The following is a 26661-nucleotide window of genomic DNA, read 5'->3' as shown; positions in this document are numbered from 1 at the left end:
CGTCGTCTAAGCGTTTCAGCGTTGTTGGACTTTCCTCTTATCAATCCGTTTCCTTGTTCCGCCTGGCCATGCGACGTCCGGCTACCTAAAAGTCGCGGTGTTTATTGGCGATGCGTTCACCTCTTCGCGGCCTCCTTGCCGATCCCGCTGGCTCGGGGTTGCGTGCACCGCTGATCGTAAGCATGTGGACACTTGCCACTTTTGATGGATAATTGTTTTTGCTAAATTCTTTTTAGGGTATGTATTTAGTAACATTTGGTGATATTATTAGGTGTGGAAATATATTATCTGGGTTTGTATTCAATCATTTGTAATTTAAATTTAAGTAGACGTATTTATTTTACATTCTGTTATGTTGAAATACCAACCTTCTCGATTCTCAACCTGAATTTCTCTGTCAGAATAAATCTATATGTATATTGATGCCAAAGTCCTGATGGCCATTGCAAGTTTGGTAGCCATGATATTATTCTTCTTCTAACAAACGAAAAGTGTACTTGATCAATATGTTAACTATAATTGTAATCACTACGTACCTGAAACACGATGTAATTCAATTATGAAATTCAATTAAAAGTAATTAAATTAATATAATCAAGTTTCGTAATTGAATTACATTGTAATTACGTTGTATCTCAATCAGATTCATAATTACGGTAATTAGCAATTGAATTTATCGATTAGTTTGAATTAAATAATAATTACGTAATTGAGCGTAATTCAATTATGAGAACTGTGTTTCCCCATTATGGAAAATGAGTATACTAAAGATAGAAAATTCGCGAACGGTCCCATAACGAAGAGAGTCAACTGTTTTGTTTAATTAATGCCGAAGGAATACATTTCTTCAACAGGTGAAATCTTAGCTATTAAAATCTTTGTATATTATGTAAATCATACAGACTATTTATTTGTAATACAATAACTATCGTTTTGCTCATAGATTTAATTCCTGTAATTCTGAATGCGATTTCGAATTAAAGAATAATCTCTATAGAGGCCAATTACCAATACGGTACATTATAATATTTGAAATAATTCATATAATTTATAATATTTTCTACTCATAGAAGACAAAACGAGTTAAGGAAACGTTTTTACTTTCCTTACTACTTTTTTTCTACTTAAAATTGATCAGCATCCATTTCAAAATAGACTTGAAAGATTCTAAAGAATTCAGCCGCATTTCAAGGTCGTGAACCGAATAACTCATAGAGCTATAGGCTTCACCGCATCCAAGATTTGTAAGTATTGTCTCACCTGTCGTTTAATGGAGACAGACCTTCTAATTATTTTGAGCAATTTATTTTTCAAGGAAAATTGTAACTCTTACTCGCTTTCCTCGTAGAGTCGCTCCATTATGCTTAATTACGTTTTCAAAGTCATTCAACTGAAACTTCGCGACTCCTCGTTAAGCGCTCCCGTTCGTTCTCTACATTTGTCGGCAAGCACGGCACCTATTTGCGTTTGTCCTTTTCAGCTTCTGTCTCTCTTGTGCGCGGTTACCGTCCGGCTTAATTGTTTTACATTACCACAGAACTCGCGCACGGTATTATTAATCTTCGAGTATGATAAATTTATCTGCTAACGCCTTCTTGCCGTCTCTTCTCCCAACCGTTCTCCTCTTACTTTCTGGGAATTTCGTGCCGTACCGAGGGACAGGTATTCATGCAAATGGAGTCCGTGTGGAGTCATTAGGGATAACGTGATTTTTTGAGGATGCACGAGAAAAAGTACTTTCGCGAGTCAGCCAACGGCAAAGACACTTTAGTCGACGAAATTACTGTAATGCTTGCAATGAATTTCGATACACGACCATTTCAAACGGCGGAAGAGCGAAGATAATATTTTTATTGATTTTAATTGAGTTTTCGACAAGATTGATCAATTCTAGGCTATTATCTATAATATATTTCTGCGAAGTAATTGTCCTAATTTATGGATTATATTTTATGATTATTTTGGGTACATACAAATATTTTCAAGAAATATTGCATTGTATGTACAATATATTACGATATAGAATATATATTGTATGATAAACTTTGACTCCTGATTTGACCCTTTTTAGTTATCACAAATTGTGCATTTTTACACAGTAAAGGGAACTTATATTAGAAGTCGAAACGTTTAAATTAAATAGTTTGGTTATTTTTAATAAATGAATCACTTAAAACGTGGCGTTATTAATATCGTCGTATTACACACGAGTGACGTCGAGAAAACAGTATCGATTATTCGACCTAATGGTACCATTTAACATTCAAAATAAATGAATATAATAAATTATGAATTATCTACTTTCTTCGATTAAAATATTCTTACATACAAATGCGTTCAACCAGAAATTAACATAAATAAATGCCTGAATTGCCTTCAAGAATATTTTCTCTCGAAACAAGATGTAATTTAGATACTGAAAATATGAGTCGAACAGTACTTAACGAGAATGTGAAATTTATGTTGCAGTGCGGAAGCATGCTGCACGCACAGCTGGAAATTTGGAAGGCAGCGGTCGAGGAATCCCCGAGGAATACATTGGCAGCTTCTTGGAGTCCTGCGGGTGTCGTACAAACCCCCAACAACAACAACAACAACAACACAACTGGATCAGCTGCTATTGCAAATGCAGCTCCTGCCAGTGTGAAAGGTTCTCCCTGCAATATTGACTTCTCCGATGGTAAGTCAATCTTTATACATAACTTATATTTTTACTATGCAGGACTTGGCAAAATATATTAAATCCAAATTTCGTAAATTAGATATTCTTAATAGTAATAAAAAATATCAAATTAGTTGAATGACTTGGAATATTTACTTCTTTACAAAATTTGAATTTAACATGGTTTGTCTTTGAGATATAGATATATTTTCAAAATACACTTTTTTAAATTGATCCTTCAGAATTTTTATGTATTGCTTCCACATCCAAGCTCTCATACTGATTATTAACAATTACGATGGACGACGTTGCTACAGTAAAATTGCAATAACCACAAAACTAATTATAAATACAAGAACACATTAATATATCACAACACAAAGTGTCCCTATTAATTAATTAAAAATCATACAAGAATCATATTGAAAATGCGCATTGTACACGAAACACCAGAATATCAAACTATAGTAGTTCCTGCTAAACAGACATAATAACGGATATTAACTCGCTAAATATCAGCAATCACAATTAATCGACTAACTGTCTGAACACAATAAATTATAAAATGAAATTCTTATGAACCAGAATTCCAGTGGTTTTTTATCCCTTTATCAGCAGCGTGATATGCAAATTGTAAACGTTTAATGGTTCGCATTCCACTTATTAGTACAATTATTAATTTTATCTAGAAAATTACTGGTAATTGATTCTGACATGAATTCCCATCGAGAAAAGTAAAATAATTCTTTCAAAAATGAAATTATCCCAATCAAACTTTCTTTACATATTCTCTAAAACTTTTATGTACTCTTAGACTTACTTTTAGACTAAAAGGAATCTAGCAAACGAGTACATGAATTTTGTGATACGATTCTTTCTGTCAAAATTTCTTTTTTAAATTCAATTTAATATCACTTACTTCTTCATCGAAAAACCACAGAAAAATATCTATTTTCAAAATTTTATCTAGAAAATTACCGGTAGTTAAGTCTGACATGAGTAACCACCACTATCATAATTTTCTTATTAATTCTACCGCCTATAACAGTAATTCCTATTGACCTTCCTCCTCCATCAACACGAAATAAATTGTACCAAACAATCCTGAACATTAGTTCAACGATCAGAAACTGTACGCCACACACAAATCATAAGGACATCAAAATGGATAAATCCATACTTTACTATCATAACTTCGGTTCTCATTAATTCCGTCACCTATAACAATAATCCCTATCAACCTTCCTCCTCCATAAACACGAAATAAATTGTACCTAACAATCCTGAACATTAGTTCAACGATCAGAAACTGCACTCCACACACAAGTCACAAGGACATCAAACCACGTATCAGGACACCGATCGTCCGTGAGCGTCCTGGATCACTTACCAAAAGGAGGCGTGTCGCCTCGGTGCCGGTTTTTTCCAGACGAAGACGAGGACTGCGGTTCTTCGCAAACGGGCCCCGGCAGCGTCACAAACGGCACCGGCGGGAAGATGCGAAACGGTGGCTCCCACATCCACCTCTGGCAGTTCTTGAAGGAACTGCTGCAGAGCCCAGGCATCCACGGGTCCTGCATACGCTGGCTGGATCGCGGCAAGGGCGTGTTCAAGATCGAGGACTCGGTCCGCGTGGCCAGGCTCTGGGGCAAACGGAAAAATCGCCCGGCCATGAACTACGACAAGCTGAGCCGTAGCATCAGGCAGTACTACAAGAAGGGGATCATGAAGAAGACGGAACGTAGCCAGAGGCTGGTCTATCAGTTCTGCCATCCTTACTGCCTCTAAACGGGTCCCGTTAAGCCTTCGCGCTCGACCAGAGGTGTTACCCCGGCGACCACTTTGAAAATATTATACATATTTATTGCCGACGCGCGTCTGGAGCGAAGCTGAGCTTCGAGGGACGAACAATTTATTCGAGTATTTATTAAAACGCATAATGGTCCCGGGGTAATATCGAGGCGTCGCTATCTCGATTTCTTTAATAACGGACGACGAGTGTGTGTGTGTGTGTGTGTGTATGTTGCTCCCCTCCTTTGCCCCTACCCTGAATACCGAATACCGGTGACAGGTCGTTCAGAAATCCTGTCGAAATAATCTCGAGGTGCTCGATGCTTTATCGTGAAACGGACACGAGTGCAAAGGGTTAACACCTTTCCATCGATTCCGGGCTCAAGGTTGTCACCTGATTACCTTGACGTCTGGGCTGTTCATCGAAGGGAGTTGCGACGAAGGGCTTCCGACTCTTTCTGCGTGCAGATCTTTTCTTTTTTTTTTTTTTTTTTTACTTGTCGCGTGTGTAGTTGTCCCGTGCACGAGTGTTTCGCGCGTGGATGCGCGTGTGTGTCTTTGGTGTGCCTGATTAAAGGAGAATCAGTACGGAGGTCGAAGGTAAACCGATCCACCGTGTCCGGCATTATCCTTCGGGGATAACGCCGTGCCACGGCTGGGTACCATTTAGTACGCCCGTTTTGGGCGAACCCCCATTTTATCCAGTGTCCCACCCGCCTTTATTTCTGTCCCGATTTGCTCTGTTGTAATATAAACATCTTTCTGGTAAAATTAAGTTGCTCCTTCGTAGGTGCGTCGAGACGACGGCCAGATCGACTTCGACGCCTTTTGATCGACACCGTGAGTACTCAACGTTGTTTACACTGCGAGGAATCATAATTTTTAGAAGAAAATTGGTGTTTAAGACGGAGTTTGCTAGTCCAGCGTGACCCACAGTCTTGTCCATTATATTTACTCTGCTCTTCTTTAAAGTGTAGCTCCTCTACCCTCTGCTGCATGAATTTGTATACTTATGAATAGAGTGTTTATGTGTAATTTATATTTTCATAGAAACAGAAAACAGAATGAAAACTTAAATGGAAGTATGTCTTATCTTCTAATATGTATATTATTAATATTTGTTTATTTTTATATATTTTGCGTTCCCAAGCTACTCGTGAATTAATTAATATTTCATTTGAATAGTAACTGATTTTATATGTACAGCTACTAGATGAACTCGTATGAGATCATCATGTGCAAATTCTGTACAATTTTCTGTTATCTGTACAGGGATTGTTTTTATCCTGTTCTTAATTGGAAACATTATTTAATAGAGGATTCTGAGTCTAACTCTCACCCAATTTCCTTCTGCAAAGTGAGGTCTTCAAGCAGTACCCTTTAAAAGCTCATACTTCTTTTAGCAATGTATTATGTCAAGATACTAGATAACTCCATGTGAGACCATAATATACAAATTCAGTTCAATTTTCTGTTATCTTCACAAAGATTGTTTCTATACAGTCCTTCATTGGATACATGTAACAGAGGGTTCTGAGTGATCTATCGCTCTAAAAAAAACTATTCCCCTATTTAAAGTAGAATGTAATTATTTTCCTCCTGCAAACTACAGTCTTTATTAAACACCTTTCAAAAATCAAATCACATTAGCAACATGCTACAACGACAGTAAAAGCGCCCTGGCACCCCTGCATCGGTCGACAATTACCACCATTGTACTATACACACGTACTAATACTAATGTTATACTAATATAATCGTGTAGGTAATGTAATATTTTAATACTAACGGAGCTAGTACTGTTACTATGTTGTTATAATATTAGTAATATTACTAAAAGTGTGTGACTAACAGTAATTTTATCTTGATGGCACACGAGTGTCGGCGCTAAATCGGTATTATATACCGTTGCGCTGACATTAGTATGTTATTACCCGCACGTCGACCAGATGCTGGTTGCGCCGGTGCATCGGGCAAGTTCGATCAAAAGGTTGACGGGGATCGACACGCTCGAGATCTCGTTCCGGGAGGTACGTCCCGCGATTTATCGAGCGACGGCCGTTCGAGATCGTTGCTCGAGGACGGATAAACAACGAGGAAAATGATGTGAATGGAGATTCGCTGGAGAAAAGGGAAGAAACTACTCTTTCCTCTCTGTTCTCACGATTGCTTACCAGCGCCGGTCGCCAAAGCCTCGAGCTGCATCCGATCCACGGATCCACGATCGGTGGACGATCCAGCGCGCGGAACTATTCGCTGCTGCTTGGCCCGTCTCGCCATTTTTCAAAGAGCACCCGACGGTTGCGATGCCATTTTGTTCGCGGCGGAGGGCGCAGCTGTTCCAGCCGAATTGTGATTTGTGATAGTTTAACTATTAGAGATATTTAAAAAATATTTTAAAATTGTTGCATTTATTCGCGTGGAAGTATACTATTTTTCTAGAAAATGATGCTGAGAAAATTGGGGTTTGCATATCGAATGGTTCTTGGAGAGGTCGAAGAGACACTCTTGATGAACGTGGTAATGGGGAGAGTAAAGGTATATTTAATCCCTTAACGTTTAGGCATGATTTTGAGTTTTTGTTAATGGAAGGAAATGTGGAAAGGTTTGTACCCGTTGTTTAGAATATTTAGGTGGTCTATTTTACATAGTTAATGATTAAAATCATGCTCTACGATTCTTTACTTTTGATGAAAAGGAATATTCGTGTATCTCGGACAAATATAATTGAATTAGAACATTCTAATATATGAATTTAAATAAGAACAAAGCTATGTATTGACAATGTGCAATGATATTTATCGATTCGTTTAAAGCATAAATTGACTTTTATCCTATATTTAGTATCTATAAAAAGTTATATATTATTTTGAATGCTCTTTATAAAGTTCTCTCGTATACATAAGTACCTCATCGGCATTAAAGACGCTTAGACAGAAATTCATTGCTTATACGCGTGTTATATTTGTTATTTGAAAAAAGAACTATTCTATTTTAAGAAGTGATCATAGTATCCACGTACAGCAGATCTGATTAGATTTAAAATAGAATCACTAGAGGTCGTTTCAATCATTTTATTCCAACTTTCTACAGAAACCATATGTAAAATTAATCTACAAAAACAACGTGGTCTAAAATATAGAATAGTAAATGCAATTTGAAATAGTAGAGTTATAAAAATAATCTATTATTAAACAAAATACTTACTTAGTAAAGTATAAAAAATTAATCGCCTATTTATAATATTACATCAGAATTTTTATTATTAAAACTAAATATCGAAAAATTCTTACGAATGATTTAAAATGGTGGTACTAAACGTATTGACAGTCCAAAATAAAATTTCTATAATACGAGTCCACCTAAGCCCATAGATTAAACAATGTTACGAGACACTTGCATGAACGTTACAAAATTTCATCTAATTTTCTATTTACGATGGTTGACTAAATAAACGACGACAGTAAACGTATTACGATAGTCCAAAACAAAATTACTATAATCCACCTAGGCGCCTAAGTTAAACGATCTCGTGCTTGGGTGAATGATATGCAATAAAGATCCATCATTTGATATGCAACTTTCCTTCGCGGTTGAGGATAGACGACAAAATTGAAAAGTGCCTTCCGAAGTGCCTTCACGATACTATAGTTCGTCGGAAAAATCATGGTCGAACCGACACGCGTCCTTTTGCGGCGCGCGGAGCGGAAAATTTCGCTCGCTTGGCGTGAAACGATCGACCGCACGATCGATTCGTCCTAGGACACGCGATTAGAGGGCTCCTCCAGTCCCTGGAAGGACGAAGGGCGTGCACAGGGGTTTCTTTGAAAGTGCGCGAACGGCGATCGTGGATAGCTCGAGGCGCAGAACGTTTGCGCGACTGGTTCTGGTGATTTTGGTCCCATATATCTATGATATATTAACGTTGTATGTTCCATGAACGATCTAGCGTGTAAGTTCACTTTAGCCACGTAAGAACACTCGGACGGCTCACGTGAGTCGTTCGTTAAGTTACTCGAAGAGATTTCTCATATTTTTCTATGTTTTTCTTTTCTTTCTTTCTTTTCTTCTCTGTTGTGTTTCTTTTTCCGCTAATCGTCGACGATTCAATCGTTGGTTCACGTACTCGTAAGTAAGTAGCTCTTACGTACTAAACTATAAACATTTTCTACTAAGATTTATTTAAACTTTCTCCGAATACTTTCAGAATTCCACGACGTTCACTGCCCCTTACCCCCCCGTGCGTGTATAAATGTCTCTCCCTGATTCTCGGTTCGATTTTGATTCGAGCGTCGAACGATCCCTCGTATCGGGCGTTGAAGTCTCCAAGAAGGTATTGCGCTCTAAACGGTCATTATCGAGGTGGTCTTTGCAAACTAATAACGGAGGAACTATTGGACGCTAAGTATCGCGTTTTTGCACACGTGTTTACTGGTGTTTCGAGTAACTTTACACAAATTTTCAAACGATTATTTATAATATTCCGCGAGCTAGAGACCTCGCAGATGTTTAAACGAGCTGTCCATAATTATCTTTGATTGATTCGAATTTTGTGTAGAATTTATATCATTGATTAGCACACAATAATGGAAATGAATTTTATTATTGTATTGATAAAAGTAGAATTTAAATATAAATTGAAGAATTTGGTGTAATTAACTTGAATTGCACGTATTTCAATTTCACATGTTTCTCTATCGTGCGAACTAAGATTAACTATATACATTGAAAACAACTATTGTTATTGCATAATAGATATTTAAATTCCTTTGGTAACAGTCTTGGTAACATATCTTTGATAATTTTGTTGAAAGTCTACGTCTCTACATTATAAACGCCATCGACTTATTTTTTATTTACGAATCCTTCGATATAATAATGCTCAACTATAAAATAAACAGTCATTGATACTTGAAATGATTTATAAAACTACTCGACGTATGCACGAAAACGTATAAAAAGTATGAAGCTCATAGGTTTGATACTTTTTATTTAATTAATTCGAAAAGGAAGCCAAAATTATCGTCCTCTAAATTAAGAGTCCAAACATTTTTCTCTACGTCCATCGACTCAATAATGTTTAACTCGAAAATAAACAATCATTAGTACCCGAAACAATTTATGCAAATACTCGAAGCATCCATAAATACGTATAAAATAATTGGAATCTATCGGTCTCGTTCATTTCATTTAATTAATTCGCAAAGAAAGTTCGAATATACATCCCCCTAGTTCAAACTACCACCATAACACGTTCGCGACTTTCCTTCGATGCTCGAGGCGAAACGGAGCCAAGGGGCTCGTGTGCGTTGCTGGAATTTATGTTTATTTAATGCGATTTTATTATGTTTATTTAAGAACTCACCCCCCTCACCCCCCCACCGGTGAACTTGTTACAAAGTTTTACTAACATTGCGGATGTTCGCTCACTGATATCGGTTGTACATACTCTCGACGTAATCATTTTATACGCTCGTTTTTATTTATTTAATTGAGTTCGTTTCTCGTAATCGTATTAATATATTATTACGTATTATCGTTAAAAAGCTCTGCTGCGTAGGCGAGACGTCGAGGTCGTCGTGGGTCTGGTTTCAATTTCACGTTCGGTCTGTCCAGTGGAACATGTAAATTAGATCGTAGGGCATATCAACAAAGGCAAAGAAAATTTATTATGTATTGGAATCGCAGTGACCAAACCGCAGAGATGGGCAGAATTTTGTTTATTAATAAACTAATAGAAACTCTATCCAACAGGAGCAATAATAATATTAAGTAGAAGAGAGTAATTATAAATAAATAGAAATAAGTAAGAAAACGAAAATCAGGATAAAATATTTTTCTTGTGTATTTCTAGAAATGTTCTTTAAAAGTATTTGATAAAAAATTCAAATAATTGTTGTAGCTCTTTCATAAAAAGATATCTACCCTCTAATTTATCTATGTTTACTCAATATTCATTCAGTCTGAACCACAATTCGATCATACAATTCAGATTGTAGTTTGTCTTAATCTTGCATGAAGATTCTTATCCTTTATTCGTTATTCGAAATTTGATATTTTTGTGAGAATTTTGCCCATTTCTGACAAACCGTAACCGACGGACGATCCTCTTGTCGTCCCGAGAGTGTGCAATCGCTGCCAAATAACGAGGAAACGTCGAGGCGTTTATTTTTTTATCTCGAGCTGTTGTAAAAATTCTAAAAGTAGGTCGTTAAGCCAAAGAAGATGGCGGCGAGCTCGACAATTTTCTCGAAACCAGCCTCGAGAGAGATATATTTGTCGTTTCTAATTGCGCGTGGCAATCGGAAGCGAACGCAAGGCTTGTCGAAGATTAGAGCAATACAATGAGAGCTACGATAAAAAAAAAACATCGTTGGAGTACGAAGTGAAACCTTTCTAAACTGAACAATGATAAAATGTATGTGAAAAATTAAGAAAGTAGGTATTACTTTCTTAATTTGTGATTTATCAAGGTGCAATAATTGGTTCCTGATGGTGCATCACTCGTTTTAATAATGAACCATCGGCGATCCCTATATTTTTGAAATTAAAAATGTATATGTTTTTCTAGCTTTCTTCGATGCTTTTGTAACATATATTTACATTGAATAAAAGTTGATAAGCAACAAAAGACCATCGCTCTTTGGATCACTCGAACTGCGTTCGAAGGGATCTTTATTTACCCGCAGATTCAAAAATTTATTACTATACTGTTACGACTGTGACTCTTTATTCTATTGCTCGATTTTCATTTTTTTATCCAGAGACTCTTTGAAAATTTAATTAGACTTATATATACAAGGTGCGGATAAGATGATAGTGGAAGTGGGTGGAGGGTACATCTAAATATAAATTGAAAATATAGGATAAAATTGTTCGACGTTAACTTTCATTTTTGAAAAAATCTATTTTGGAAACTCGTTTATATCGAGTACAATTGAATAGAATTTGGCTAATTATTCAATTATAAACTTTGAAGTCGTTTCTAAATGAAGCTTCGCAAAAATTAAAATTCAACATGAAACTACGCAATAAAAGGAAAGAAACTTCAAAAAAATTAATATTCAACATCAAACTACTCGATAAAAGGAAAGAATCTTCTCAATAATTAATTATCAAAATGAACCTGTACAATAAAGGAAACGAAGCATCAAAATAATTATTTATGAATGTGAAGCTACGCAACAAAAGAAACGTAGCTTTACAATAATTAATATTCAACATAAAACTGCGCAACAAAATGAATCTTCATAGAATTCATATTCAACATGAAACTGCACAACAAAACAAATGCAGCTTCATAATATTCGTATTCAGCATGAAGCTGTACAACAAAACAAATGCAGCTTCATAATTTTCCTATTTAGCATGAAGCTGCATACCAAAACAAATGAAGATTCATAAAATTCATATTCTACAGGAAGTTGGACAACAAAACAAATGAAGCTTCAGAAAAATTCATATTCAACATGAAGCTGCACAACAAAAACAGATCAAGTTCCATAAAATGAATATTCAACTTGATGGCGCACAACAAAACCAACATATCTCTATAAAATAAATATTCAACGCAAAGGAAGGCAAAAAAAGGCCCGTCTCTTTCGACAAGCCTTGCAAAAATTGAAATATAAATGCACGCAAATATTCGGAACGTGTTTACCCATTCGATTTCGACGATATATAATGTCGCGCTTAAGTCTGGCACGCAATAATCGTAAACTCCCGAAGGAAACGGATTATTAAGTCCGCGTGGAAACGAAATCGAATCGTTCTCCTTGCTGGCGGTTAAGCTACGGTTAATAATCGCCGTAAAGTACGTGTTATTAGAAGCTTAAGGTGACGATACGCATCGCCATTGACTTTCTTATCGGCGCTGCTTCGAAATACCTGTTCCGCGGGTTTCGCAAGCAGTTACAAAGCGATTTCGCTCGCGTCTCGAGCGAAAAGTCACGCCAATGATTTCCAGCGCGTTGAAAATCGACAATGATCGTAAACACCGTTCGGGTTATCAGTTTCGTTCGACATTATCGGTGATTTCGATCGGGCATTCGTTCGATTTATCTGCACCCCCTTTTAGCGGCAGCCTCGACGCACAAACAACGCGACGAAACTTATGCTACATCGAGTCGCGAATACTTTTCGAACGCGCGAACCGTCTTCTGCGGTGAACGAGAAGCCGTCGATGTTTACAGAATCCTATGGAAACTTTAAGGGACGCTTTGGCTATTCAAGAATTTCAATCGAACGACGAAACGTTCGCCTGAAGTACATTGTATTATGTAAATTCGATGTTGAAGATTTTCTCTCGTGAAACAAAGAGGAGGGTTGAATTGAGAACTTTGAAGTCGAGAGAGCTGCGACGACTATCAAATTTATCGTTGAATTCGCTGATTAGAAAGCAACAAATATTATCTTTGGTTGGCCTGAAGAATTTAAAAATTGGCGCGTACAACATTTTATTCGGGGTATGTGGAATATGAATATATTTAATACTTTCAAAGTTGCATTCATGTATTGTTGGACCTTTTTGGAGATGCAACTCCTGAGAGTGAAACATTGTGAATGTAACGAAGGAATGAGACTTTTATTGTTCAAACTTTTATTGGCGTAGTGTGCACTATAAACAAATATGTGATATTTTGTCAAGAAATAATTAAAGAATATAGATAAACATAGAAAAATATATAAATACTTTCATAATATAGCATAAAGAAAACAGATAATTAAGAAATATTAACAACAGAAGAAAATTAATTGTTACTTTATATCATTAAGGAAAGTTTCTTTTGATTTGATCAAACTGTCGATTCCTTCGTGCCCACATCTAGATACATAAATTATTTTTTTTTAATACACAGCAGGCTAGTTTGTCGCGAATGTAATGAAACTAAAAACAGAAATTCAATTTAGCAGACCAGATATGATCATATTTAATACACCATGTTTAAAGAATATATTTTTAAAGAAAAATACACAGCTAACATTACAATAACTAAATAAACTTTAAATAAATATCTTAATCCAATACAACGGCCACTATTACAACACAACTATTGAACTTAATATAAACATTCTTTTGTTAAGATATATTTACAAATGGCCAAGATACATGACATTTCTAAGATCATTTACTTTCGTTGTACATGATTCAACAAATTATTCTCTTGGAAACACATCAACATCTGCTAAACAAACGAAGGAATTTTGTTTTCAATTAATTTCGTTTATTAAATTTGTTATTTTATTAAGAAAAAATGATCATTTTAAAGTCGCGAAATGAGATTTTTCAGTAAAACCACTAGTCATTTTAGTAAAAATTCAAAACATTCCATTTCAAACATTTGAGCGGATGTTGACGTCCTATAATAGAACAATTTGTAAATGTTCCTGGAGATCCTCTGTATCTTGCTTATTCTTAAATATATCTTAACAACAAATTTTGTATATCAAATTCAATCCTTGTCCTGTAAAATTACCCCTTGTGTTAGATTAAATTATGGATTTAAATCTTGAGAAAGAAATTCTTGAATATTTACTGTCACAATCGCATGTTCCCCTTTAAATAAATGAAAACTGTCAATGACTGGTTGCGTGTCTCCACTGAAATCACAACAATCAGCAAACGGTTCCTCAAATCTCACCCCAACACTCGCAAATTACCGAACTCGTGCGCAGAGGGTGAATAACGCAGCGCCACGTGGCCGTTCCTCCACGGAATTTACGATAATCCATTGTGTGCCAGGCTTTCGCGGCGTTTCGTAGCTTTAGTGGTAGCTGGTACTTCCGTCAAGCAATAATATATAGCGAGTTTCAAAGTACACGTTGTACCTCGCGGTTCTACGATGGCCGCGTTTATATACGAGCGACTATTTGCTCTGGAGCGGTTGGTGGTCGCTTGGAGATAAAACGCGATCGTATTAGAGATCACGGCTGATCCAGCTACGGATCTATGCACTTCTATAGCTTGAGGAATGCTCGCAACCGCTGGAAATCGGGGCCTTGATACTTTATCTACTGGAAGCCTACTTGTATATTTTTTAAGCTCAGTATTTAGCTCCTGGGCGTTTATTAACCGTGTTGTTGGTTGTCTAGTTGCAATGCTCAATTGTTTAAAAAGAAAGATGGGTTTTGATATACCTATTTATATTGTGCTGGTGTTAATATCAACTTCGATTAATACGTAATATTGTACAAAGAATATGAATGTATTTTTAGGTGTAGATTTTTTCTAGATGGGAAGTTCAATTTTTTAAAACGAAACAAAGAGCGAATCTTTGATTAATTGTGCATTGTAATATTTTTTCATTAAAGAAGCTTTTTAATACAATGGGTCCATAGACTTTGTACGAGGGGAGAGTTTGTTACGATCAGAAGACTTTATTAACCCTTTGCACTCGAGAGGTGACTCTCAGTCACCATTAGATTTAATGTTTCTTTAGGTTTATATTTCTTTGGACCTCGAAGTGTCAATAAAATGATTGTCGGCGAGGTAAAGGTGATCTTATTCTCAAATCTAGATAGCTTAGAATTCATGGCAATAGAATGATAACAAACACACGAGTTGCTGGCAAATGCCAGAAAAAAAGGCCTCGAGTGCAAAGGGTTAATTGTATCATATTTGTAAGTTAGTTGATCGCGATACAAATGTTCTAGTGTTTGTACCTTTTGGAAAAATAAAATAAGCGAATGCGAGCTGGAACGATTCAGATGAGGGTGCATTTCGCACTTGAAGTCATGATAACGTGCCGAGGAGAGGGATTCCCAAAATCGAGCGAGTCCGAGAGAGGGATCCGCGCATCCCTGTGACACTGTGAGTCAGTGTGCGTAGATTTTTCGTAGGATTATCTGCGGTCACGAAGACTACCGAGCGAGACCGAATTGGAGAGGAAAAATCGGAATTATGGGACTGTTTGATAAATGGGGCAAATTTAATGGCATTCTGACCTGAGTCGCGAGTGCGCGCGGAAGTACACAGTTGCTCGTATATTGTTTCGTGAATTCGACCCTCAAGGACACACGTCGGAAACAAAAAGCCTTGCGTTCTCCTGGATAGTGATTCACAAGTACGTGTATTTACGTAGGTAACTGTAACAAAGTATTATTGCCCCGCGATTTTCAGTCATTTTCAGAACAAAAAACAATATTCTTAATAATTTTGCCGATTTTCTTTGACGTATACTCATAAGTAGACTGCGGATCTTTATGCAAAATAAAATCTTTGCGAACGTGTCTACATAAATTGAACCTAAATAGGAATTTATTTTATTCTGCAAATATTGTAACATGATCTTTACTTTCAATCTATTTTATATTCTTGCATATTGTTTGCATTTTGTAGTTTCTTGCACATTCAAATTTCCTATAAATGCATAAATATCCGCAGTCTACTCATGAGTATACTAGTATTTTCGGTATTAGGTGAATATTTGTATATTATACAATAATATGTGTCACTTACAATTAGTTATTTTTCACTTATGTTTCATACTGATATTAATTTCGATATGAAAGCTTACAATCACTGTAAATAATATTTGTAATTATTGCTTGAATAACCATTTAGATCAATTTGATGATTCATTATGCAGTAAAAGTAATTTAATATCTGAGACGAAATGGTATCAAAGATCTGTTATAATATTAAATTATACTTGTTCTGAGAATGACCGAAAACAGTGAATCAAATAAACACTAATAATTCTGTTAAATTTGTAATCATTTACGTAATTATTTAAGTAATCATAAGTTAAAAATTAATTAAAACTAAAGCATAGAATTCAATATAAATTGAACATAAAATAAACCGTCCTCTAAAGAAATATTAAAGATTGATATTTAAATTTGCAACGAAACAAACAATTCGTGTAAATGCTTACCTACTTGAAAAGCTCATAAAAAAATTGAAATGTCAAACAAGGAACGTAGCCATCGTGTGTCTCCATTCTATTCTAATAGTCTCTTCATTAAAAAGGAAGAGCGAATTACTCTGGCGATATTCGAACAGGAGGAAGTGTGTGGCCATCGTAATAACTTCGTTATTACGTTACAAATGATCTATTGTAGACGGCGACAGACTGCAAAAACGGTGTCTGAATTATTCTCGGACACTAGATTAAAGAATCCCAGGTAGCTATTTGCGGTCAGACGAGAGTGGCGCTTTTCTGTGCAGCTGCAGCTGCCGTAGCTCAGATAAGAAAAATCTCTGGATACAAAAATGAAAATCTAACGAATGAATAAATTGATAAATGGTGGAAAGCTAGGGAAACGTATGCAATTATAAAATTGAACTTCTTCTGGTATGGTTAAGTCTATTTACTCGGTTGCTTTCGACTGTCAACAAACTTACTGAGATTAAACAATCCAAACTCAATCTATGATGCTAGTATGAAATAAGAACGAAATAAAGAAACAGAAAAATCATATATACATATATACACATCTGTTATATGATTTTTATTATTATGCTCTGCAATTGGATACAGAATGAGAGAAGAAATAATTCATCATACACATAATTGTATATATACTGTATGAATTTTATTATTTCTTTCTACAAATGAATGGGAAAACAAAAAGTAATAGAAATCATACCTATAAGTGTATATAGTTATATATTGTGTAATTCTACTTATCTTTTTTTTACAATATAATTAAGAAGGGAAAGAAAGAATAATCCGTCATACAAACAATACAGATAATTGTATACATGTTACATGGTTTTTATTATATTTCTCGGTAATTGACCGAGGAAGAAAGAAATGACATAAATTATACAATACATGTATAGAGTTATATGTATGATTTTTATTCTTCCTTTCTACAATTGAGAAAGAAAGAAAGAAATAATAAAAGTTATACAATACATATAGTCCTATATGTGTGATTTTTATTCTTCCTCTCTTTCTTATTTAGTCGTACAATATTTTGATTAAATTACTTTTCTTTCATATCGAGAAAGACAATATGGTTGAGTACTTTAGTGGTATCACTGTCACCGAATAAATAAACTTAATCAGATCAAAGGAAGTCTGACTTAGTAAACCTACAAGCCAGGATTTGGTATACTTTGACGTCACTTCATAATTGCAAAAGTATACAGATCACCGTCATCCGTTATTCCAACTTGATTCATGAATCAAATGAATGATACAACAACAGAAAACAATGTCAGAATTATCCTCAGAGATTAGATTAAAAAATCCCAGGTAGCTGTTCGCGGTCAGGCAAGAGTCGCGCTTTTCTGTGCAGCTGCAGCTGCGCTATTACGAGATTTCGTTTAGATCAACGCACCGCCGTGACTATAACACTTGAAACGAATACGAACCGTGGAGAACAATGCCGATATCGTAATTACCAGGGCACAACTGCGCGAGATCTTATCCGGGGCGTGGCGATTACAAAATTGATAAGCAGATACTAGTTCAGTCGCTTTAGATTTGAGTATGGAAAATAGCATTGTCGAGATCGTTGTTTGCATTTAATTGTGGCACAGTTATCAGTGTACAAATGATTTCGTACAACGTCGGTAAGAAAGTCAGTCTTGCGAAAATATCTCACAAGCCATTGTGACTTTTGCAAAAATACCTACTATCATAAAAAAAAGATATTAAAGAAAATTTGTAGAAAAATTCTACAAAATAAACATGCAACCTAATTTTGTGTGTAGTTAATAGTACTACACGAACACACCTTGGAAACGTGAACAAGGTAGTAAATAACTTGAGAAAAATATGTGTGCAAATCAGATTGATAAAAATATATATGAAAGTTAAGATTGATAAACAAATTTTTATTCTGTGTATTATATAGTCTACAGTGACTGAACTATAGTCCAAATGTTAAATAATAACGAGACCTGAAAGAAAAAATGAAATTAAAAATGCATTTCTAAAGATATTTTTGAAAACTTTTATTTTAAGGGGACTGTGATGATATTACAAGTTAGGCGAATGCAAAGGAATGAGAAAAATGTGCCTTGTTAATTGGAATTAATTGTGAGGATTTGTGAATATTATTAATTGTAATTTAATGATTGTCTATTGCTAAAATCGATTATTCGAGTATCGAGGGAATAACGAATCTAATAAGGAAATGGAATTTTCGCAGTGGAGATGAGTAAAATTGTACTCGTGTAACGAAGAAGAAGAAAATTCAACAATGATATTATTAGTTATTATAATATGCAATATAAAATATTTGATTTCATGATTCAAATTCAAATTTTCATTCAATATTTAACGGATGAACAATTAACTGTAGAGATTATTTCTGTGGCTCTATACTCGATCATTTCTAATTTTAGATCAGACCTGGGCAGAATTTTATTAGATTGAAAATAAGAAGTAACTACTTGAAATAAAATATTTCGTTTCGTTACAGTTATTTGAAAATAAAAATAATACCAATTCACTTAGTTATTTCAAATAAAAATAATACCATTCATTTCAATAACTATTTCAAATAACGAATTATTTTATTATTTTTTAGTTCAAATTTAACGACGGAAATATTCCTCAAAGTAACATTAATATTTTCATTCAAGAGATTTCTGGCTCAGTTATAAATGATTGAATATTAAAGGCCCAGAATTAATTTCTACGTCTAATACGTATCTTTTTGTCGTTGTTGGGAATCTCAACCATCTCTAATAAAAATTTTGCTCATCTCTGTCTAACAGGTACTTTTACCTGAAAGCATTGCTCAATTTATCCTGCGATTAAACTCGACGAATGCTAGATGGGTAAAGCTCAGAAAACATAAACGTCCACAAGGCCTTTAATAAACTTTTATTTAAAAAGGCAAAACAGCGAAGGAATGGAACTAATTTGAAAGATTCTTGTAAATTATTTTCTCACTATTTTGAAAAATGGACTGGACAGACACGTGTCATACAAGAAAACAAAAATGATCTCGTTTCGTTACGACGTACGCAAATCTTGATCCACTGTGACACTTCGGATTAGTACCATTTCTGAACCAGGTGCAATTTAAAAGGACAAAAATAATACGAAAAACCTGCTTCCACTTCTCAGCGAACCGATTCGTTCGCTCCAAACTTGTACATAATTGCGAAACGGTAAACGAACGCATTATTTATACCAGCTAACGGTGTGACTGCCGTTAATTAACATGTTAATCAGCGTTTAACGAGCTTATTTAATTAAGTTTAAGAGTTGTGTTTCTTGCTATTTAAACGGTCTTGGTGTTAGACCTTGTTGCGAGATTTCGATTTGCACACTAAGCATTGTTTTTTTATTCGACCGTCCCTTAATGAGATTAAGTTGATCGAATCATGTCAATAACAATAATCGACGCATCGTCGATAGTAATATACATTTTAAGACCGGACACCACGTATATACGTATACTTTTACTGTATGCCGTCGTTCTTGCTATCAGGATTCGGTGCGAAATACTAACACGAAGCAAAGATAACAAAAAAAAAATATATAAAAAAATGTTGCGAAACCACCAAACGAAACGTTTTTATTCGAACCCATTTCAACCAATTGCCGCACTTTCAATTTCTAAGTATATCTATGTCTTATTAATTCAAATAGACAGTTGGTATTTTCGTATACGATAACTGCTGATTTTTATGTATTTATAAAAAATTTGAATGTTGGAGAAACTACAAAATGCACACAGTATGGAACAATATTTAAAAACCATTGAGATTAAAGTATATTACAAAATAATATTATAATTATTACAAAGTAAAATAAATTCCTATTTATGTTCAATTCTGTAAGTTCGCAAAGATTTTGTTTTGCATTAGGTTCCACAGTTTAATGGTAACTAGAGTCCTACATACTTTTGCAGCCGAAAGTCGATGGTATAAAAGAAGCGAAAGCAACACGAGTTTGTGGGCGAGTGAAAGTCCCGGAATTATGCGAATCTAATCGTCAATAAATTCGAGTGACTCATCTCGGTTAAATTTCCTACGGTTACGACGATGAAACGTGGGACGCATTCCAATTAATTCGCAAAGGAATTTCTACTGGAAAACAAACGAAAGTGCGTAATATCGCACTGGCAATTAAAAAGGTGGAAATAAAAAATAATGAAATTTGTAAGAAAAACAAAAATACTAGTAGGTATATAAATTCATACAAATTCAGTGAATTCGATGCAAATACAATATTCATTTATCGTTTATCCGCAGCTGGAATTAAGTGAAATTCTTCAAGAATAAAAATACTATCAATAGTAAATACCTACCTATTAAATATTCATGAAACGTTTGAAAATATTTAAATCCATTAGAATAAAATAAATTTATGAAGAGAAAATTTCAGTAACCACTAAGATAAAGTAAATTACACAAATCCAAGTACAACGAGATAAATAAATTGAATAAACTGAAGAAAGAAAACTATTCCTACGCTCACTTTTTCCTACGAAACTATTCATAACTAACACATTTAGAAATCAGTGTAATACGAAACATTTTCCGCTCAATTTTCACGCCTACAATTTGCCTGTCCAAATAAGTTGCAGAAATTATGTCGCTCGGGAGTCAATTAAACAGTAGGCATCGAGAGCTCGAATTAAACAGCTCATCTCGGTAGAATTAAAAAGGACAGAAACAAATAAGGCAATAACGTGTCGCTTTAATGGAGGCACGGTCTAGCAATTTCAATTACAGCGTTTTAATTGGTCCTTGGAAGATCGGGGTAATTACGCCGATTAACGGGAATACGAGCCGCAACTGGAGCGCGAATTTTATGCACTGCAAGGATTTATTGGCCAGCGGAAATTTTCAAAACAAGCTTAAACAGGTATTCACCGGTTATCCGGATGATACGATAACGAGAAACGAGTAAAACGGATGAATTTACCGTTGATGGATTCGTCGTGAATATTTATAAATGAAATTGAGAAAATGAATGGCAGATAGATAAAACTTGGATTGTATCAATGAGGAACTAATGAGATCGTTAGTCCCTAATTAGGGATTGATTAATTTAACCAATTTAAATTTGATTTCATTCTTCAGATCTCTTAATTTAGGTCATCTTCAAGACTATATTTGTTCATCCCACAAGTTCATGCTACGTATTGTTCTGCTATTTAAATTAATATATGAAGCATACTTTGAAGTGGTATGAAAATATGTAATCAAATCTCTTATTCTACGATCTTTTCCTAGCTTTCTGGCAGACATTATTTCCATTTTTCTATTTTTTTTTTTGTATTGAATCTATATATTGAACAGAATCTATAACACCAACATATGGGATGATCTAATATATAGTTCAAACATATATACTCCAAAAATAAATATAAAATATAAAATCCTAAAGGAACTTATGGTCTGAAATATAATACTCAAAATTAAAAATGAATGTATCATGCTTAGAATGGATACTCAAATTATTATGATCACTACAAGACTTCTTCCAAGTTTTAAGAAAAATAAAATTAAAAATACGCTTAGAAGGAAAGCTTTCGTATTGCAAAAAGATATTATTGTGTTACTGATAATATTAGGTAGACTGGAAAGTAATGTCGTTTCTTTTACATTAAATTCAAACAAATTTGTAATAAATTTCTATTTTTAATTAATTATGTAATCGTCCTTGTTATCAACAGCCTTTTGCCATCTAGTGTGCAAATTTTCAATGTCAGATCGATAAAAATCAACGAGCTGATGAGTGATAAACAAATATTTAAAATTGCAAAAACGACGCAACTCTTCAATCCACTTATATAACTAATATTTAGAAACTTCTATGAATTATTTTAAACGCTCCATAGTAAAATAGCGTGATATAAATTCTTACATAAACTAAATAATAGTCAGTAATTGATAATTGGCTTTCTGTGCCACGTGGAAAATTATAGTGTGTTCGCCGAACAGAGACGGTATAAGCAAACACGATTGTCAGGAAACGCTAATGAAATTAGTTCTAATTAACTAAGTCATGTCCATCAGAAGAGCAGCCAGTGAAAAGTGTGACAGAAATATAAGGCATTCTTATTGTTCAGAAAGTAGAATTTTAATTGAATCCTATATGGTTCAGTTAAAATGATTATACAAAATATTGTAGTTTAACCCATTCACTGCCTGACAAATTTGAAGCGTTTTGCCTTGGGCGTCAAGATTTAATACAGAAGTGTAATTTAGGTTATTATTTTGATAATAAAAAGTGATAGTGAATTTGTTGTTTTAAAAATAAAATTCAGGATCTTCTTTTGCGGTAACTCGGAACTCAAAAGGCTATAAACTTGTCCCTTGAGGAATTGCAAGCAATTTGAACTACGAGACATTTTGTAATTGACAGTGAATGGGTTAACATGAATATTCCAAGTGTATAATTAACTTCAAAATATGTTAAAATCGATATCTTGGTATTTTTTTAATAGAGAATAGAAACTATGCATTAAGTATGTGTCAAAATTGAACAAAACATTTAATTGGCATCTGAAAAAATTTTGAAAAATACATCAAGACGTTCTAAAATGGCCGATCCATTATGGATATACAGATTCTTTTATAAATACAACGTATTAATTAATTCTTCTAAAAATGCAACGTAACAAAAAATTCTGAAAAATACATCAATACTACCTGAATGTACGTCTAAAATGCCTTTTCAATAACGATAATAATTTAGTAAAAATCGACATTTTTTCATAAGGAGCAGAAATTTCGACTATACACTCATCCTACTGCAATCATGTAAATAAATACATATACAGGCAGTCTCATAAAAATTCGTACCCTCCATGTCTATTAAAGAAATTTGTTTAAATTAAATGAAAGGTTTGATGTTTCTAAGTGAATGTTTGTATAAATATGTACATATACAAGCTTACTCGTATACATATTTATACTGAAAAATTTCATTTCATAATCTCAAAACTATTATTTAATTTAATTAAACTTCTTCGATAGACATAGAGGGTACGAATACTCATGGTATTGACTGTATTTGCCTACTTTAAATACTCTTACATCCACACACTAAGGGCTCCAGGAAAATAAAAACAAAAAGTACCCGATGTAAAAAGAATTCGTAAATAATAATTAGATAGTATATTTGCTGTCACGACTCGTGTAAGAAGGGATTAGACACCACTCTTCGTCTCTCGACCACGAGTGTCAAAAAATGAGTCGATCAACGTCCGACGCATTGTAATTTGCGCAGAACGTGCAATCCGCGGGACGGCGAAGAGGAAGCCGCGACGCGCGGGCCAAACAAACGAACGCGAGACCGAGCAAAGGAGCAAAGGAGCAACGGGAACAACAAACAAGACCAAAAGAGTTGAACTCCGTAGGATGGCGAGAATCTTACTGCCATAAAGATTCGTATCGCTCTGGAAACGTCGAGCTTCCCTCTTCTCTGTCTCGCCGTGGTTTTCTCTTCCTCTTCGTCCTCGATCATCCCTGCGCGGTGCAGAGAGGGCGTGCAACGAAGCCAGTGGGCGTCCCTTTTTCGAGATTTACGACGATTTAATCGTACAATTAATCTAACACCTTGTTGCAACAACACCTCGTACCGCGTATCTCCGTTACCGCCGACTCTCCACGATTCCAGCGGTAAAAAAAACCGCTGGCGAAGAGTCGACGCCGATGCTTCTCCAGGAAGGAAGACAGGAACGGAAGAGGGGGCGGCAGACAGAGTAAGAACAAGAGGGAATGGTGGTCGGGGATGGATCGACAGTGGAGCTGTGGGGCTCTTCGCTTCGATCTATCGCGCTGAATCGCTGGCAGAAAAGGAGTACCGCGGTGTTAAAGAGGAGTAACTAACTAAAGTGATGGAGGGCAGGGTGCAAAGAGAGATAGAGGGGAGGTGAGAGAGGTTTTACGTTGCTAGTTAAAGCAGTGGTGCGCAAAATTCAGTTTCAACCCCGTGTCCTAGGCGCAGTTGTAGTACACAAGTACTTATGTACTAGTGTAGTTGCAGTACATATATACAGCATTATTAGAAAAATCACACAGTATAAAAAAATGGACATGGATATACCATTACACATTGCAATGAACCATTAGCCTGTTAGGTATTGGTTATGTAATTTGTGATGGGTCACTCGCTTATTATCCATTACTTTTGCAATGTGTAATTCGCATTTCTTTTTGTAATGAGTAATGCATTAATTTTACACTATAATTTTCACATCTCTCCTCATAGGAAATGGAGAACGACCCCTTTTTATTTTGTTCGTATTATTAGTAAGGTGTGTAATACTAACAGTGTAAAGTACACTAACGACTACACTGTGGAACATAACTATAGCACCACCCATATTTCTAAATGTTTTGGATTTTTTAGTAGGTATAGAATAAAATCATTTATATAAAATGTAAAGTAACGTCAGAGAGTCAACATAAATCTTATTATTTATTTTGTCTTTTCAGGTCATGTAATTGATTCTTTTTCATTTCTACTCAAGAGTCTGAAACATTTGATAATATAGGTGGTCCTGTAATTATGCTACATAGTATATTATCTAAATACTTCAAAATGTGAACTTCAAATTGAACTTTATTATTCAAGAAGATTGTCTTTTGAAGAGTATAGAGAAAACTTGTATTGAATTTAATTGACCAAAGTATTTCTATGAAAATTTCTATTTCTATTTCTATTTGCTTACAAAACTCGTAATCGAGTGATACAGGTACATGAAATAATAAATTTAGGAAACTTACTATACATGGTGATAAACACTTGTTCCTGAAACTGAATTCAGTTAAAGACTTTTTTAACGTTTTCATTACACTCACTCAAATACAAAAATTCATTTAAATTTCGAATTTTATTAACAAAGTCTAATAGATAAGGTTCGTCGAATAAAGATTATTTATCTTTATAAACTTATAGCATGGACTTTTAAAAATAATATGGGAATGGTCCCAGTGAACAATTTATTCCAATAACCAAGATATGACTCATGAAAAATAAATCAATTCGTGGATTTAAAAATAACGAGATATACGAGAAACTGGAGAGATATTTTAGAAACGCTTCAATAATGATATGAATCAACATTGCAAGGTCGGCTTCTTTGCGATATTTCCGTCAAACTAATTTTGTATTCTACACGTTTCGATTACATAATAGTTGTATGTTGTACTATATTGCGAATTTAAGTTTGCACATAAATTTGCCTTGACTGGACTGCCTTGAATATCTTCATCCTTCTCGAAGATAGGAAGAATGAAGTCAGGTGGAAATTTACTTTACATCATTCCGAAAAAGTTTCTTTTTTAAGCATGTGAGACTCTATTTATAGCGTTATTGTATATTTCTAAAAATTAGGCATATTGGTTATTATGAGAGTACTTAGTTACAAAAATTCAATTTTAAATTTTGCTTTGAAGAGTTGCATTATATTATCAGCAGGTAAATTATGTGACAAAATTATAAAATATAATTAAATGTATTTAGCGTTTTATATTATATAACTAATATAAAAATAAATTAATATTAAAATAAACATTAAGTACAGTAATAAATCTAATAGTCTCTTGTTGAAAAATAGTAACAGAATGACATCTCTTAAAGCATATTTATTAATACACATCAATCATTAATATCATTAATCCCCTTCAGTTTAACAAAATAATTAACTAAATACATAAAGAATATTTTCAATTAAATATTTTATTAAACCGGAGGTGACCAAAATTACAAATGTTCTGAAAAAATATTCTTAAAGAATCATTCTGTAAACATTCATACAGTAACAAAGAAGATATATATACAACGAGAAATTTCTTCGAAACTATTTCCAAGATTGAAGAAGTAGTTCGGTAATGTACAAAGGTCACTGGGGATCAAGTGATTGCGCATCACTGATCCATAGGGCAGCCCGTATTCTTATGATAGTGTAGCCACGTATAGTTACGTAGAACAAATGAATCCTCCAGTTATTTTATCGGGCCGCCATTGTTTTGCAATCTGAGAGCAGTCTCGTGGCCGACACTCTTAAGCAGATGTAATTTAAACGTGAATGTGTTTCGCTCGGGATCAGGAAAAATCGGTATCGTACCTGTTTTAACGCTCCACGAGATAACGGATCGATAGCGGGCAAGGTAAAAATGATTTGGTGTAGATATCAATCGAACCCTCGGCTACATCTTCCATTAAACGTCCAACACGTTTGCATATAACAATCATCGATTTTTAGAAATCATTTTTTTCTATCCATTGACGTATTTGACGTCCCCTATACCCAAGAATAAGGAGTCAAACAAAAAC

The 26661-nt window shown here is 34.6% G+C and overlaps 1 protein-coding gene across 8 annotated transcripts in view; it reads left to right on the top strand.

Annotated features, from left to right (window-relative positions):
• Positions 1–26661, top strand: part of LOC128873253 (DNA-binding protein D-ETS-4) — a 159180-nt gene that overhangs the window by 114360 nt on the left and 18159 nt on the right. For 4 of the 8 annotated variants that reach the window (XR_008456375.1, XR_008456374.1, XR_008456376.1 and 1 more), the window contains exon 5: positions 2470–2680. Coding sequence is in view for 4 of the 8 variants with exons in the window: in XM_054116690.1 (XP_053972665.1) it covers positions 2470–2680; positions 4092–4450 (570 nt within the window). In the remaining 4 variants the exon portion in view is untranslated. Of the gene's footprint in view, positions 1–2469; positions 2681–4091; positions 12346–26661 lie in introns of those variants that run through there. The other 4 variants (XM_054116690.1, XM_054116689.1, XM_054116691.1 and 1 more) reach the window with 2 other exon arrangements.

This window comes from Hylaeus volcanicus, chromosome 3 (genome assembly GCF_026283585.1).
Source record: "Hylaeus volcanicus isolate JK05 chromosome 3, UHH_iyHylVolc1.0_haploid, whole genome shotgun sequence".
NCBI classification, from domain to species: domain Eukaryota; kingdom Metazoa; phylum Arthropoda; class Insecta; order Hymenoptera; family Colletidae; genus Hylaeus; species Hylaeus volcanicus.
The sequence above is the reverse complement of the archived record's forward strand: the minus strand, read 5'-3'. Positions and strand labels throughout refer to the sequence as shown.